The 15,486-nt window shown below is 51.2% G+C and overlaps 1 protein-coding gene across 1 annotated transcript in view; it reads left to right on the top strand.

Moving 5' to 3' along the window:
• The first annotated feature begins 4,277 nt into the window (after nucleotides 1–4,277).
• Nucleotides 4,278–15,486, top strand: part of LOC105522642 (sodium/potassium-transporting ATPase subunit alpha-2) — a 15,517-nt gene continuing 4,308 nt past the window's right edge. Inside the window, exons 1-7 of the mRNA XM_011957213.1 lie at nucleotides 4,278–4,415; nucleotides 9,456–9,560; nucleotides 9,729–9,788; nucleotides 11,751–11,954; nucleotides 12,482–12,595; nucleotides 12,835–12,969; nucleotides 13,675–13,792. Coding sequence (XP_011812603.1) covers nucleotides 4,404–4,415; nucleotides 9,456–9,560; nucleotides 9,729–9,788; nucleotides 11,751–11,954; nucleotides 12,482–12,595; nucleotides 12,835–12,969; nucleotides 13,675–13,792 — 748 coding nt within the window. The 5' untranslated portion in view covers nucleotides 4,278–4,403. The remainder of the gene's footprint in view (nucleotides 4,416–9,455; nucleotides 9,561–9,728; nucleotides 9,789–11,750; nucleotides 11,955–12,481; nucleotides 12,596–12,834; nucleotides 12,970–13,674; nucleotides 13,793–15,486) is intronic.

Below are 15,486 nucleotides of genomic sequence, written 5' to 3' on the forward strand. Positions count from 1 at the left end.
ACTTTGAGTAGACTGAAAAGAAAGACCATGTTGAAGGAATGGTTTAACAGATAAAGAAAAAAATAGTAAAAGAAAGTAAAAAGAAAAGAAAGACCAAAAAGAAAACAGAGGAGCAGATGTTAAAGGAGAGATGGGGAGAAAATTCAACACCATCCTTGTAGTCCAGAGAGGAAACTGAGGCAGCAGCAGGACTTGGACAGCCACTCAGGCTCAGAGCCCAACTTTTTTTTTTTTTTTTTTTTTTTTTGAGACAGAGTCTCACTCTATCACCAGGCTATAGTGCACTGGCACGACCTTGGCTCACTGCAAGCTCCGACTCCCTGGTTCAAGCGATTCTTCTGCCTCAGTGCCCCAAGTAGCTGGGATTACAGGCATGTGCCACCACTCCCAGCTAATTTTTATATTTTCAGTAGAGACGAGGTTTCACCATGTTGGCCAGGATGGTCTCAAACTCCTGACCTCCTGATCCGCCCACCTCGGCCTCCTAAAGTGCTGGGATTACAGGCATGAGCCACCACCCCTGGACGATCCCAACCTTTTAATAGGTCACTATAACCTGAGGGAGTGGGAGGACAGAGGGCTGGAAAGGCAGGAAGAGTGAGAAGTCATCTTTCTTGGACACTTGTCATGGCCACCCCAGGCCTTCCCGGCTCTCCTCATCTCATCCCCCAAGATGTGCTCCCTTTGGAAGCAGAAAAACTCCACCCACACTCCCAGAAGACCTCAGAAGCCTGACAGCAGTGACAAGACCACGGGCCCTAAAGAAAAAAGGAAAAGGAGAATTAGAGAGAACGGAAGAAGGAAAAGAAGGAGAGATGCCCAGAGGGTGCTGGCAGCCGAGAGGAAGACCGGAGGAGCAGGGCTGGAGAGCTGGGCCCAAATCAGGACTGAGGCAGAGAAGTGAGGTGAGGGGGTGGGAGGAGGGACGATGGGGGTGATAGAGCCTCCCAGCTCTTCCTTCCCTCCCACTCTCCCTCCTCCTCTCTCTCTTTCATGATCTTGAAACAACCTTCAAGTCTGGGCTGGAGGCCCCAGGAGGCCAGTCACTTAGGAAACAAAACTGTTTCTTGGAGACCTTGAAAGCCCATCTGCAGCTGAGCAGCATCCCCACCCCCTCCCTGTGCACACACATTCTCCCATGGACTCTCACGCACACCCACAGCCGGCTTCACATGAGCTCCCCACTGGCCCACACGCACGCACACACGGACTCCACACTTGATCTTAGCCAAAAGGCCGAGAAGCGATGTGCACACACGGACTCACACGCACCTCTGTACTCATGCTTGCATACAGACAACCGATTCATAGCAGATTGGCCACACATCCGAATGAGTGCTGTCTTCTCCCCTGAGGAGCTCCTCCTTTGGAATGTGGTTTGGTACCACCATGCTGTCTCATACCACACACAGGACCCAACGCTCAGGTCCTCCCAGTCATTAACTAGCACACATCCGTACACAGGCACATGCACACTCCTGTCTCCAACTCTCTTAGTCTCTCTCTCTCTCTCTCTCTCACACACACACACACACACACACACACGCACACTTCTTACCAACCAAACATTTGATTCAGGACCACTCCATCCCCACTCTGCCCTTGGTGGATCCGCCTCCTGATCTGTGACTTTCTCTCAGCCCACTCCCCAGCCCAGGCATCTTGGCCTTCCATCCTCCTGCTTTCAAGTCTTTCTTTCTCTCTCCTTTGCTCCTCTTACTCCAAGGGCCTTGATCCAAACTGGTACCGCTGACTGCATTTGAAGAAACAGTAGCCCAACCCAGGCACTCCAGATCAAAGGATCAGGTGTCTACACCTGTTAATGTTCTAGAGCCTGAGGTTCATGGTGGACAAGAAGGAGGTAGACCCCTCCCAGAACCTCAGCTCTCACTGGGCAGGGAGGGTGGTCAGTGATGCATGGTGGAAGTATAGGCCCTGGGTGTCCTGCCCACTCTTTGATTTCTCTGAGCCCTAAATATGTGAGCAGCAGTGGCCCTCAGGCTGTGCTCTCGCCCAAATGCAGGGCATGGCAGGGAGCCCCAGCAGGCTGTAGGGGCAGTGGAAGGGCACATCCTTTCCGGTATTGAGCTTAGCCACAGGGACCAGAGCCAGGGCCTTTGGAAGGACTGGGCAGTACTGGGAGGTGCCAGCGGGGGTGAGGGGTGGGATGAGAACTGTTCGAGTGCTTGGAGTTTGCACACGTTCAGATTTGGGAACTGATACTTTCTCTTCTATCTCAGTTTGTGTCCTGGAGAGGGCTGGGCAGAAGATTGTCCAGGAATTCCAACCCAGGAACCTAAGGAACAGATGCTTCCTAAACCCCAACTTACCATTTTGTCCCTGCAGCCCCCAGGCAAGGCTGCACCAGTGTTGATGCCCTAGCTGCCTCGGGGCCACTCTGGAGTGACTTTGCTTCATACAGTCTCTCCTGATGTCTAACCACAGGCTTTCCCGCTACTCCCCTCTCACTCTCTCCTTAACACACAGGGATTGAACTGGTATCTGTTCCCTTCATTGTTTCCTCCCTCTGCCCATTCTCTCCCAAGACCAAATCCGAGCTCAGTGAAGGGGGCCATGAGAAGACTCTGTTGGCCCCATCCTACCCACCCTTTCTGACTGTAACCCACAGCGGGAAGGAGGGTGGAAGTCAGATATGACCTACCAGGTCCCTGTAATGGAAAATCTCAACTGCAGGCCCAGAGGGGGCCAGTTATTTAGGGAATTCAGATGTGAGCCTTGTGCCCTGAGAGTGGATTTGCTAGAGGAGGGGCTGATAATCCCTCTGCAGGGAGTTCCCTCTGGGACCAGAGATGGACCCAGCCCAGCCAGCAGGCACCTTAGGCCTCTGGCCAAAGCCCCCCTTCCTTCCCTCCCTTCCTCTCTGCTTTCTTTGCACTCAGGACACTTAGACCTGCCCCACTCCGCTGGCTTCCATCACTCCATCTCTGTGCCCAGAGAAACAGGGGCACTCCGGGGGAATCCTGTCCTCTGACTGTTCCCAGTAGAAGGCGGGAGCAGAATTTTTTCTTTTCTCTCTGCCCCTTCTGGGTTCCCCTTCCTCTCTGTGCCCCTCATCCTTTGGCTTTTTCATCAAATGAGCAGCAACAACACCCCTAGACCAGCTGGTCCTTTCCTGGGTCATCTCATTGTCCCCAGTTTCTAGCTGGTATAAAGTTTAAGATACTCTTTCCAGCCCCAGGCAAAGCCTTAGGCATTTCTGGGATTGCTCATGACTCTGATGGGCATCCTCACTCCTCAGACATTTTCAGTCTCCCCCACTTCACTGCAGAGAGGCCTCTTCTCCAGCCTCAGTCCTGCATGTTGCAGATTTGCCTCCCCTTCCACACTGGAAGAAGAAAACAGTCGCTCTCCTTTCTCGTTCACATGTGTGATATTTGCTATGGTATTGACCTTCACACACATCTTAGAGTTTCTGTATTTTCCTCTCTTTTGTCTTCTCCCTAACGCTACTCACCAACCCCAGGCATAGATTCAGTCTAGGGCTCTTCCACAGCGATGAAACGGTAAATGAGGGGTAAACAAAGCCCAGAGATGTTTCAGATGCCTGCTAGGAGTCCCACCGTTCCCCTCTAGCCCTGGTCTGCCCCTCCCTACCAGATTCTTGATTCTCCTCCAAAACTTTGGAGAGGTTACACCTGGCAGGGTTTGGGGACACCCTCTCGCCTCCATCTCCAAACTTCCCGCTGCCTCCGGAGCCACCTTTGACTCCTCCTGGGCTCCCCTTCCAGGTGCCTCAAGTGCAGAGGTCAGCCTTTGGTTCAAGTTCTAACTATTTCTGGGCTTCAGTGTCCCTGCAACTTCTATCACAGAAGGAACAGAGTAGTCTATGTTTCTTTCTTTCCCTGAGAGGTTGGACGTAGACTCGGGAGACCTGAGTTCTGGCTCTGTCTTATCAATTCAAATTGTTTAATCTCTCTGAGCCTCAGTTTCCCCACGTGGAAAAGGAGAGTTAGGCCACATGGTCTCTGGCATCCTGGGATTCTGAGTCAACTGCTCCCCCTCAGCCAGATCCTAGGGGGCATATTCCCCCCACCTGGGGCCCAGGCCCACTTCCCTTGCAGCCTCTCCCAGTTATGAGTGCCACAGACCAGAGGGGTTGAGAGGAGCCAAGGGGGGGCATGCCGCGGGACAAATGGGCTGTCTAGAGCCAGTGGCTAAAGGGGCGGGAGGGGAGGAGTCCTCAGGGATCCTGTTTCAACAAACGTTTCTTTCGGAGGAGGGGAAGGCGGGGGAGAGGGGGAGAAGGACCTATTTAAAGCTACCCTGTTGCTTTGGCTGTCTCTGTCTGCCAGGGTCTCCGGCTGTCCCAGACGGGCTGGTGTGGGCTTGAGATCCTCCTGGTGACCTCTCCCGCTAAGGTCCCTCAGCCACTCTGCCCCAAGATGGGCCGTGGGGTGAGTATCCCTAAAGAGCAGGGGTCGCACTCTGGAGGGTGAGGGAGGCTGCTGAGGAAGGATGAAGTGAGTATGGGATGTGGAAGGAGAGGGAGAGAGAAGCTGAGTGGGATACTTGGAACTTGAAACTAACAGTCTCCAAACTACCAATGCATGTACAGATCCCACGGCGGTCACATACCCTGGTGCTCTCCTCTCCTCTGCCCGCCCCTGGCCCCCTGCCCACAGTTAGACCCACAGCCCACCACACACACCCCCTCCATCTCTCCCTCCACCCCACTCCCACATCTCTAGCCCTTCCCTGCGGCAGTCCCTCCTCTCACTGCATCTCCCGGCCTCCCAGCTGAAAGGATGTTTGGCACCGCGAGTCCTCCTGTCTTTGCCACCCCCTGAAAATACCCATTCCTCTGGGAGTCGTAGCCTGAGAGGCTAGGGGTCCATTTTGAGGTTAGAGAGGGACAGTGGAGCATCCGGCTCCGAGAGTCACCAAGCAGTTCCAGACACCAGTTCCAGGGGCCCTGAGTGCCAAGGACACCTGGGCGGGGTGTGGGGAGGAAGAGCAATGCGTCCCAGCCCCTACCCCAGCACCCCTCCGGATGTCCCGAGCAGCATTGTCCGTGGGCTCCAAGCCACGGGCTTTGAGGACTTTCCCAAAGGCTGATGACAGTGAGCCGCCCCCCCCCGGCCCGGCCCCGCCCCAGTCCACCCGTCCATGGCATTCTGCAGCAATGGCTACACCAAAGGGAAGATTAACAACCACAATGGGGCGGGCAGGGAGAGGGCTTTGAATTCTTGGAAATGAAATTCCCATATGGAGAAGAGTGGCCCAGTCCCTTTACATGCTGTGCCTGGCTGCTTTCCTTTTGTGGAATACTGGCAAAAGAGGACACAGAGGGAAAGGGCATGCTGAGGAACGGGAGGGTGTGAGGAAGACTGTGCCTAGAGGAAGCCATGGGTGTTTCTGGCCCCAGGAGGAGTCAGGCAAGGACATGTTATTGCACCGAGTTGAACAGCTGGGAAATCCTGAGCCTGGACACCAGGGTTCCTGAGCTAGAGTGGGAGCCATAAATAGAATCAGAGTGCATGCATGTATCTGCATGTCTGTGTCTGTGTGTGTGTGAGTGTGTGTGTCCTGACCACGTGTTCTCCATAGGCGGGGAGTCCTGCAGTTACTCATGGATGAGTACCTGTGTTTGTGTCTCAGCAGGCAAATTTGTAAATGTACAAGCCTTCAAGCCTGCACAAGCATAAATGTCACTGTGTGGGGTGCTTGAGAGTCTGTGAGCCTGCCCTTAGGAGCTGTGAGGTATGGGTTTCATGGAGGAAGAGGTCATAGCTGCGGGAAGATACACTGTCTTGGGACCTTCAGCTGCATTTTGACATCTCTGGCTCCCCATGGAAAGGGCATCCCCAGCTGAGATGCAGGACCTCTAAGAAGAGGCAGGGGTTAAAGGATCAGATAAGCCCTTCACTTCCCCCATCCAAGTGAAGAGAGAAGGAGGGAAGGTAGCCCCCTACCCTGCTCCATCTTAGAGCAAGGTAGACCCAGCTCAGGAGGTCCTGCTTAGGAGGTGATGAGACCTCAACTTTTCCAGTCTATCTTTTTCCCCTAGAACCCCCTAACTCCCCTTAATCACCATCCTCAGTTGCTGTGGGTGATGCAATAACAAGATGAGGAGCAGATCTAGGCTGTTTAAACTAACAGTCTGGGTGAGGTGGGGGTACTTAGGACCTGGAGCTTAGAGTTCAACCTACCAGAGACCCCTGAAGAGGGAAAGCATCTGCTACCCACAACCTGTTCTAGGGATGATTTTGCCTCCAATCCCTTCTCCCCTGCATCTCCACTGCAGAGGCAGGCTTAACTGTCCCCCCATTACCCAGTGGCTGTGAAGGGCAGCGTGGGAGCTGGGGGAAGGGACGACACTGGTGGGAGGGAGCGCAGCCTGCTCCAGCTGCCACGGAGAGGCTGAGATGGGGGGAGCGTTGGCGGATTCCCAGCTGCCCCCACTCTGTCCCAGCCTCTGGCTTTCTCAAAAAGGACTCTCTGTTCTCCTTCAGCATTCAAGACCCAGAGAGGACTTGTGGTTGGGGGAGGGAGGAGCAGAGGGAGGTTGGGGGAGTCCTTGCTTCCTCTCTTTCTTTCTTGCCTGGGCAGCCGCTGGCCCCAAATCTCTGCAGGCTCCTGGCTGCAGAACCTGAGATCCTTGCCAGGACAGAAGGAGGGGGAAGGGGCAGTGTGTCCCAAGTTTTCAGCCTGCCGGAAAACCGGGCGGGAGCTTGGGGAAAGCAGGCACTGCATGGAGCTGCTTAGCTCAGCCACAATCCAGCATGCCAAAGTGCATGGACCAGCAAGTTTTTAAAAAGCATGCATTTGATTCCAATTTTATGAAATTTATTTTGCATCTGAATATACAGAAATTCCTCTGTACCCGGCTCCTCTACCCACAGACCCAGCACTGATCCTCTGTGTATGCCCAGGCCCTCTTCTGTCCCTGAAGTTCCTGAGGGTCAAACCAGCCTGATCTCTTGCCTCTGGTCCTTTGATTGCATTTCATCCTTTTCTCAGCTCTGTCCCACCACAGACAGTTAGTGAATCTAAAGCACTTCAATCCACTCAATTAAATGAATCCTCTTAGGTCATCCGGGAAAGGGAGAGGTAGAACCATTCAAAAGTCTTTCCCCACCCCTTCCATTGGGCTGCTCGGTCTCCCCAAGAAGATCAGGCTTTAGGAAGTCAAAATTATACCAGATTCACAGATGCTTCAGGTGAAGACAAATGCACAATTTTACTGGTCACCTTTTCTGAGAAGAGCACTTCTGAGCAACACAGCCTCTGAAAGCTCATATCCTTTTAAATCACTGGTATCTTGGGACCAACAGTATTGACTTCTCCCTGCATCCCCCACCCCTACCCTTGCTTCTGATTGTACTGGTCAGACTTCTACCTCTCTAGATGCTGAATTGGTGACCTCTTATGAACAAGACAACTGCCACACTTCTGGGATTGCTCCTGACTCTGATAAGTAAAAAATGCATTACCCTGGAGCACAAAAGACTTAGGGCAGTGAAGCTCTTCCATACGATACCACAATGGTGGATACATGTAACTATACATTTGTCCAAACCCATAGAATGTACACTAAGAGTGAACTCAAACTTAAACTATGGGCTTTGGACCATAAAGATGTGTCAGTGCAGGTTCATGATTGCAACAAATGTACCACTCTGATGCAGGGTGTTGATAGTGGGTGAGGCTGTGCATGTGTGGGGACAGGAGATATATAAGAACTTTCTCTACTTCCCACTCAATTTTGCTGTGAACCAAAAACTTGCTCCAAAAAAGTATAATTTTTAAAAAGCAAACAAAACCCCCAAAACTCCATTATCCTGCAAAAAAAAAAAAAGAAGAAAAAGAAGAAGAAGGAAAAAAAAGGGCAAACACCTTGGCTGTGGATCCTACCCAGGTATCCACTCTTTATGGGAAACAAAAATTACATCATAGTGTGGGAAAGCTAATTCCTGAAAGCCTAGTGCAGACTTTGCACAATCCAGTGGAGAAACAGGCACCAGGTGGAAACTGAGAAGCCCCTCTATGACAAGGACTCTATTTCCTGAGGGAAGTGGGAGGAGAGAAGGCTGGGGCAGAAGAGGAAGAAGGTACCTTTTTGGGAACTTTTCATGGCTGCCCAGGCCTTCCTCAGCCTCTATCCTATTCTATCACCCCAAGAGGGCCTCCTCTTAGAAGGAAAGACTTCCCCCCCTCTCCCCCAGAAGTTCCCTGTGAGACCCTGGAAGGCTGGTGGTGGTGAGCCCACAGGCCCTGGAGTGGAAGGGAAATCAGGAGCCTCATAAGGCTACAATTAAAATGTCCATCTGGTCAGGTGCAGTGGCTCACACCTATAATCCCAGCATTCTGGGAGGCTGAGGTGGGAGGATCACTTGAGCCTAGGCAATATAGTGAGACCTTATATCTAAAAAAAAAAAAAAAGAAAGAAAATTGTTTTAAATTAGCTGAGTGTGGTGGTGCGTGCTTGTGGCCCCAGCTACTTGAGAGGCTGAGGTGGGAGGATTGCTTTAGCCCTAGAAGCGGAGAGTGCAGTAAGCTGAAAATGCACACTGCGTTCCATCCTGGGTGACAGAGTGAGACCCTGTCTCAAGGAAAAAAAAAGTCCCTCTGATTCACCAGATAACCCAGGAATGTCTAGACTTAAAAGCTATATAAATTGTAGTTTTAGATTTATTCTCAGATACAATTTGTTTTGTTTTGGGACAAATGGGGCTCAGTTCCCATGTTACCCAATTGTGCTTTGGGGGGTCCAGTCCTTTGAGTTGCCTCCTGTCTAGTAACGGGCAGGCCTGCCCAGCACGATGGAGAGGGCTCCCAGCACACCCCATGTCTCCACTTCCTGGACATTACCTGACCCTCCAGCTACTGCCTCCTGTCAGTCCATCAGGCCTGCTCTTTCCATCCCTACCATTCCACCACCAGACCTGGCTCTCTTCTGGACACGTTCCTGCCTAAGCCCCTGGCTCCCCAAAGGCTCTTGCTCCCCCAAGTTCCTGAGTATTTCTAGCCCTCTCTAAGTAAAATTGCCATGGTGTTGGGCTAAGACATTCCTACAGAGTGATTCTACTCCCTCAACAATCCCCCACAAAACCCTGTCCACTCCCTTCCAAAATTTTCCCAAATAGTGTAGGATACAGGTTTTCAAAATTTTTGTTTTGTTTTGTATTTAGCAGCAGGGTCCTTTCAACAAACAAAATCTAGCAGACACCCAAGCATTAAACAGCTCAAGTAGTGCTTTTCAGTCCTGAGCCCCTCACCCTTCTCTGAAACTCACATGGGAGCCCCTGGTTCTGCCAATAGTCTACAGACTGAGGGCCTGGGGTCCCTCACCCTCCATCCCCCCTGTCTCCCCAAAGGCAGCCACTGTTTTTGAACCCACCACCCCCACTGCCTGGGCTCCCTGGCTAAGTGGTGGGAATGGAGGCTCCACCCCCTCTCCTCCCTGACCCTCTGGCTCTCACTTCCTCCCGCAGGCCGGCCGTGAGTACTCACCTGCCGCCACCACGGCAGAGAATGGGGGCGGCAAGAAGAAACAGAAGGAGAAGGAACTGGATGAGCTGAAGAAGGAGGTGGCAATGGTGAGGGAACTGCTGGGCCGTGGAGGAGGGGCCCCATGCTGGGAGAGCTGTCCCTGCAGCCCTCAGAGGCTCAGAGAAACTCCATGTCCCCCCATGCTGCTCACTTCACCCCTGTGCCCTGCAGTGCCCTCATATGCTCCCCAAAATAACTCACCCTCCCTTCCCCAGGATGACCACAAGCTGTCCTTGGATGAGCTGGGCCGCAAATACCAAGTGGACCTGTCCAAGGTGAGTGGAAGGGCTTCTAGGGAAGGAACAAAAGAGGCAAGGAAACCATGCAGCGTCAAGGTGGCAGGAGCCTTAAAACTGTAATCCAGCCTTCTTCACAGATGAGGAAACTGAGGCCCAGAAACAAGGGACTGGCCCAAGGTCATGTGGCTAGTTGGTGGCACAGCCAGAACTAGAATCTGGATCCCCTGCATCCTAGCCCAAAGCTCTCTCCCTGTATATCCTAGAAGCCAGGACTCCCTATGACCGAGGCCCCAGAGGGCCTCCAGGCAGGGCCCTTCCCTATACCCCAAGCAACTTCAGTTGCACACAGCCTTCCACAGAGCTGACAGCTGACACACATGGGCTGACAGCCCATTCCTGTGGTTACAGTGATTTGCTGGGCCCCTGCTACATGTGTGACATTGTGATAGATGCGTTACATACATTTCTCTAATCTTTACAACAACCCTTTGAGATAGATATTGCAGACCTGTTTATTAAACAAAGGAGATGCAGAGAGGGAGAGTAACTTCCCAAGGTCACATGAACAGTAACTGGTACAGTCAACTGCTAAGCCCTTCAATTAAAAATTTGTTTAAAAATCATTAATCAAAAAATGCTGGGTGTGGTGGCTCATGACTATAATTCTAGCACTATGAGGGGCCAAAGCAGGCAGATCACTAGAGGTCAGCAGTTTGAGACCAGTCTGGGCAACATGGCAAAACCCCATCTCCACTAAAAATACAAAAATTAGCTGGGCACAGTGATGGGCACCTGTAATCCCAGCTACTCGGGAAGCTGAAGCAGGAGAATCGCTTGAACCCAGGAGGCGGAGGTTTCAGTGAGCCGAGATCGTACTCCAGACTGGGCGACAGAGTGAGACTCCATCTCAAAACAAACAAACAAACGAACAAACAAAAATTTAGTGGATGTATATCTCCTTTATGGGCCTTCCTTGACTGCTCTAAAATTCTATGCCCCTATTCCTTTACCTTACTTTATTTTCCTTAGTAACACTTTTCACTATCTGGCACTAATATATTTGTTTATTGTGTGTCACCTCTCCAGATCATAAGCTCCTCAAGGGCAGGGACTTTGTTGGTCTTGTCCATCTCTGTATCCCCAGGGAGACAATTGTGCCCGGCAGTGGATACACATTTATTAAATGAATGAATGAATGAATGAATGGGAAAAAAAAAAAAGAAATGGTCCCTGCTTTAAAGGAGCTCAAAGTCTAGTAGCAGAAAAAATGCAGTCATAGGATTCCAACGCAATATGGTGAGTACAGCTCTAGAATCAAGTATAGAACACCATGGGGAACCAGAAAGAAGCATCTGAACCAGCCTGGGGCTGAGGGAATAGGGCCAGGCGAGGCTTTCTGTGGAAAGTGACAGGTGATTGCCAAAGTTGTGTGACACTGATGGTCAATAATGTAGGACTTGAGCAGAGTGTGGAAGTGCTCACCTGTAGTCCCAGCTACTTGAGAGGCTGAGGTGGAAGGATTGCTTGAGCCTAGGGTTTGAGGCTGCAGTGAGCTATAATTGCACCACTGCACTCCAGCCTGGGCAACACAGCAAGAATCCATCTCTTGAAAAAAAATCTAGGACTCTCCCAGAATCCTTGATAAAAAAAATCTGAAGGAAGAGAGATGGGGGAAAAAACAATTGACATGTCTTTCCGGGGAGCTTATCCAGACTGCCTCCAGGGGAGATGTTATAGTCCTAACCATAGGTGTTGTCTCAATCCAATAAAATTACGGGTGGAGCCCAGTCAAACCCTTCTCAGCCCTCAAGCCCTCCAAGTTGCATCACAAATGCCACCTCCTCCATGTGGTCTCTCCTGATGGTCCCCCACCCCTTCCAACCAGGTGGGACTTTCCACCTGGGCATTCTTCCCATGCCCGGGAGCTGAAGGGATGGGCATGGTGAGGGGCTGGATTGCTCTGGATACGTGCCCCTACACCTCTCCTTGCTCCCTCAGGGCCTCACCAACCAGCGGGCTCAGGACATTCTGGCTCGAGATGGACCCAATGCCCTAACGCCACCTCCCACAACCCCTGAGTGGGTCAAGTTCTGCCGTCAGCTTTTTGGAGGGTTCTCCATCCTGCTGTGGATTGGGGCCATCCTCTGCTTCCTGGCCTACGGCATCCAGGCTGCCATGGAAGATGAACCATCCAACGACAATGTGAGCCCGCACGCCTGAGCCCTGGAACAGCCCGTGATTGTCCTCTAATCCTGAATCCCCAACACAGTTGGAGGGTGGGCAGGGAACAAGGCCCTCACATCACAGTCCTACAGATGCCCCTGCACCTTAGGCTGGAAAAGGGTGAGGCTTCTATACGTATTTGTAAAGCACTCCCCCCACACAGCACACGCACATTCACATACTCATTAATTAATGAAACAATCTCTCCCTGTTCCTCCTCACTTAAGTGAGCCTGTCTGTATGCCTGGGTCTTCACCCGCTAGCAAAATCTCAACCCTGGGAACATCCTAAGACTTTCCCTCCTGTTTCTAGTCTTAGCAGGCTTGAGTTTGGCAGATCAAGGGGGAGGTTAGTGAGAAGGGCTTTCCTCTACCATCATCACTCTCAGTCACAGACAAAGGCATGGGCTCTCATCTTGGATGGCACTGCCTGCTCATCCCAAGTGGCAGCTGCCCCTTTAGGGTTGGGGGGAAGGTCAGGTCCCTGAAACTCTTTCTCCTTACCAGCTATATCTGGGTGTGGTGCTGGCAGCTGTGGTCATTGTCACTGGCTGCTTCTCCTACTACCAGGAGGCCAAAAGCTCCAAGATCATGGATTCCTTCAAGAACATGGTACCTCAGGTAAGATGGCAGGGCTGGGCTCTGGGCTAGGGTGTAAAGTTTTGGCAAGAGTCCAGCTCATCTTCTGTCAGCTCCTGTGCTCTAAGATGGAGATGGGCAGAAAAGATCCTCCAACTTTCCATGCCAGCCCCTAATTTTTCATGGGGCTTCTCCTTCTGCTTGGCTGGGTGGGAGGCCAGGAGGAAAATAAGGCAGGGGCAGATTCAAGCATTTCATGCGCTGCCTGTGGCTCCCCACAGCAAGCCCTTGTGATCCGGGAGGGAGAGAAGATGCAGATCAATGCAGAGGAAGTGGTGGTGGGAGACCTGGTGGAGGTGAAGGGCGGAGACCGCGTCCCTGCTGACCTCCGGATCATCTCTTCTCATGGCTGTAAGGTGAGGAGGTCATAAAGGAGCAAGCACTTGAGTCTAAGGAGCAGGCTGTGTGCACAGCTGAGAGGGGTCCAGTGAGGTTTAAAGGTGGAGAGACCCAGGTCCAAATGTCAACACCTTGCCTATGCCCCTGTTAAACCTTCTCTCAGTGTGGGGGGCATGTGCAGTGCTTCCTTGCATCTGTGTGTTACAAATGCTTTATGCCCCAGGTATTTCTTTGTTGTCTACTTTTTAGCAATCATGTAATGAGTACCAATTATGTGTCAGCTGCTTTATATATGCTCACATGTGCTATCTGATGTAATTCTGAAAGAGTGTTGTAATCATGCAGGGCTGCTGCATGTGGCCACACATGTTGCATCCTGAATGACCCCAGGAGGTGCATTTTCATAAACTTCAGTTAGTGGCTCCCTCTGTGGTTGTGCAAGGCAGCGATTCTGTTTACATTCCCCATTTTACAATTGAGTACGTGGAGGTTCTGTTGGTTAAGCAAGTAACCTAAGGTCACATAAGAAGTCAGGAGGAGTCAGAATTCCAAACCAGAGCAGGGGCAATAGATGAGTAATGCCATAAATATGTGATGAGGGCAAGTGTAACTTTGTTCCTCATGTCATGAAGATTGAATGTGGTTGGAGGTGGTTCAGGAGACAGCTGTGTGCATACAAGTGGCTCTGCCAGTCTGATGACTATGCAACCCTTCCTTCTCAGGTGGATAACTCATCCCTAACAGGAGAGTCGGAGCCCCAGACCCGCTCCCCTGAGTTCACCCATGAGAACCCCCTGGAAACCCGGAATATCTGTTTCTTCTCCACCAACTGTGTTGAAGGTGAGAAGCCAGCCTGCACCCTGTAGGAAAGAGTCTGAATCCTAAATCCACGGTCAGGAGGAAGGGCTCTGGTAGTCCTTATCTGCTCAAAGCTCTGCCGTTGGTGGCGCAATTGAGGAGTCAGGGGGCCCTGAATATTATTTAAACACCCTCCAGAAAGCAGGGTATTGGCTGGGGGCAGCCTGACTCCATGGGAAATATGTCTCCCTTCCCCAGGGAGATCTCTGTTCTGTCCACCCCAAGGACTGAGTGGATTCCAAAGCTTTCAGGTATCGGGTTAAGAAGGCATGGGCTCTCATCTTGGATGGCACTGCCTGCTCATCCCAAGTGGCAGCTGCCCCTTTAGGGTTGGGGGGAAGGTCAGGTCCCTGAAACTCTTTCTCCTTACCAGCTATATCTGGGTGTGGTGCTGGCAGCTGTGGTCATTGTCACTGGCACACACAGATGCACATATGCTCAGAACCAACCTAGATTCTTAGGAGTCTTTGGATTTGATTGATGCTTTGATTCCTTGTGGTTCTGGGCCTAGCTTCCTCCTTCTCTAACCTTTGCTTTGACTAGGGCCCCAGGGTGTGGGAGGGCCAGGAAAGCATTCCGGCCTGGTGACCACTTGGGCCCTACTTCAGGCTGCTTCTAAACCTTTGTTACACCAAAAGACATGTTTTACCATGCACAGACTATCCAGTTTGCCCCATCCCTGTTCTGGGTTCTAGAGATAAACAAAGGTCAATAAGAACTCCCAGAGCTGCCATCACTTAACGGCAGGGGTCCAAGCACAACTGAAACCTGTGTCCTCTGTGGTCAAGCCAGTGAGCAGAGTCAGGGCTGACTCAGAGAAGGAGTAGGAGGAAAAAGACAGAAAGAGGCCTCAGTAGACCAATGGCCTCTGAAAATAGGGCAAAGGAGGCCTCATATCCCAATCCACACTTCCCGTATCCATTACTCATTTCTTCTCGGTGTATTATGTTTGTCTGGATTTTTTTCCCTCCTTCCACAAGTTGGAACTACAGTCACTTCCTGGAATCCACGAGGGACTGGTTCCAGGACCCCCTTGGTTACCAAAATCCAAGGATGCTCAAGCCCCTGATATGAAATGGCATAATATTTGCATATGACCTGCGCACATCCTCCCATATACTTTAAATCACCTCTAGATTACTTATAATACTGAGTGCAATGAAATTTTTATACTGTTTTCATCTTAAATTTGTATTATTTATTGTTGCATTGTTATTTTTATTTAGCTCCAAATATTTTCCATCTGAGGTTGCTTGAATCTGTGAACGTGGAATCTGTGAATACGGAGAGCCAACTGTACAAATCAAAATCACCACACATTACATTTCCTAAGTTTGTTTTTTGTTTTGCTTTTGAGACAGGATCTTGCTTTGTCACCCAGACTGGAGTGCAGTGGTGCGATCGCAGCTCACTACAGCCTTGACCTCCCAGGCTCAAGCGATCTCCCACCTCAGCCTCCAGAGTAGTTGGGACTACAGGCGTGTGATACCACACCCAGCTTTTTTTTTTTTTCCGGTAGAGACAAGGTCTCACTGTGTTGCCCAGCCTGGTCCAAAGTCCTGGGGTTATGGCAGGCGTAAACCACGCTTTGTTCCTTCTTTTCTTTTCTTTCTCTCTCTCACCATTTTTTCTTTTTCTCTTTCCTATCTATCTGAGATGGAGTCTCACTCTATCTA

Source organism: Colobus angolensis, unplaced genomic scaffold (assembly GCF_000951035.1).
Source record: "Colobus angolensis palliatus isolate OR3802 unplaced genomic scaffold, Cang.pa_1.0 Scaffold439, whole genome shotgun sequence".
Classification (NCBI taxonomy): Eukaryota; Metazoa; Chordata; class Mammalia; order Primates; family Cercopithecidae; genus Colobus; species Colobus angolensis.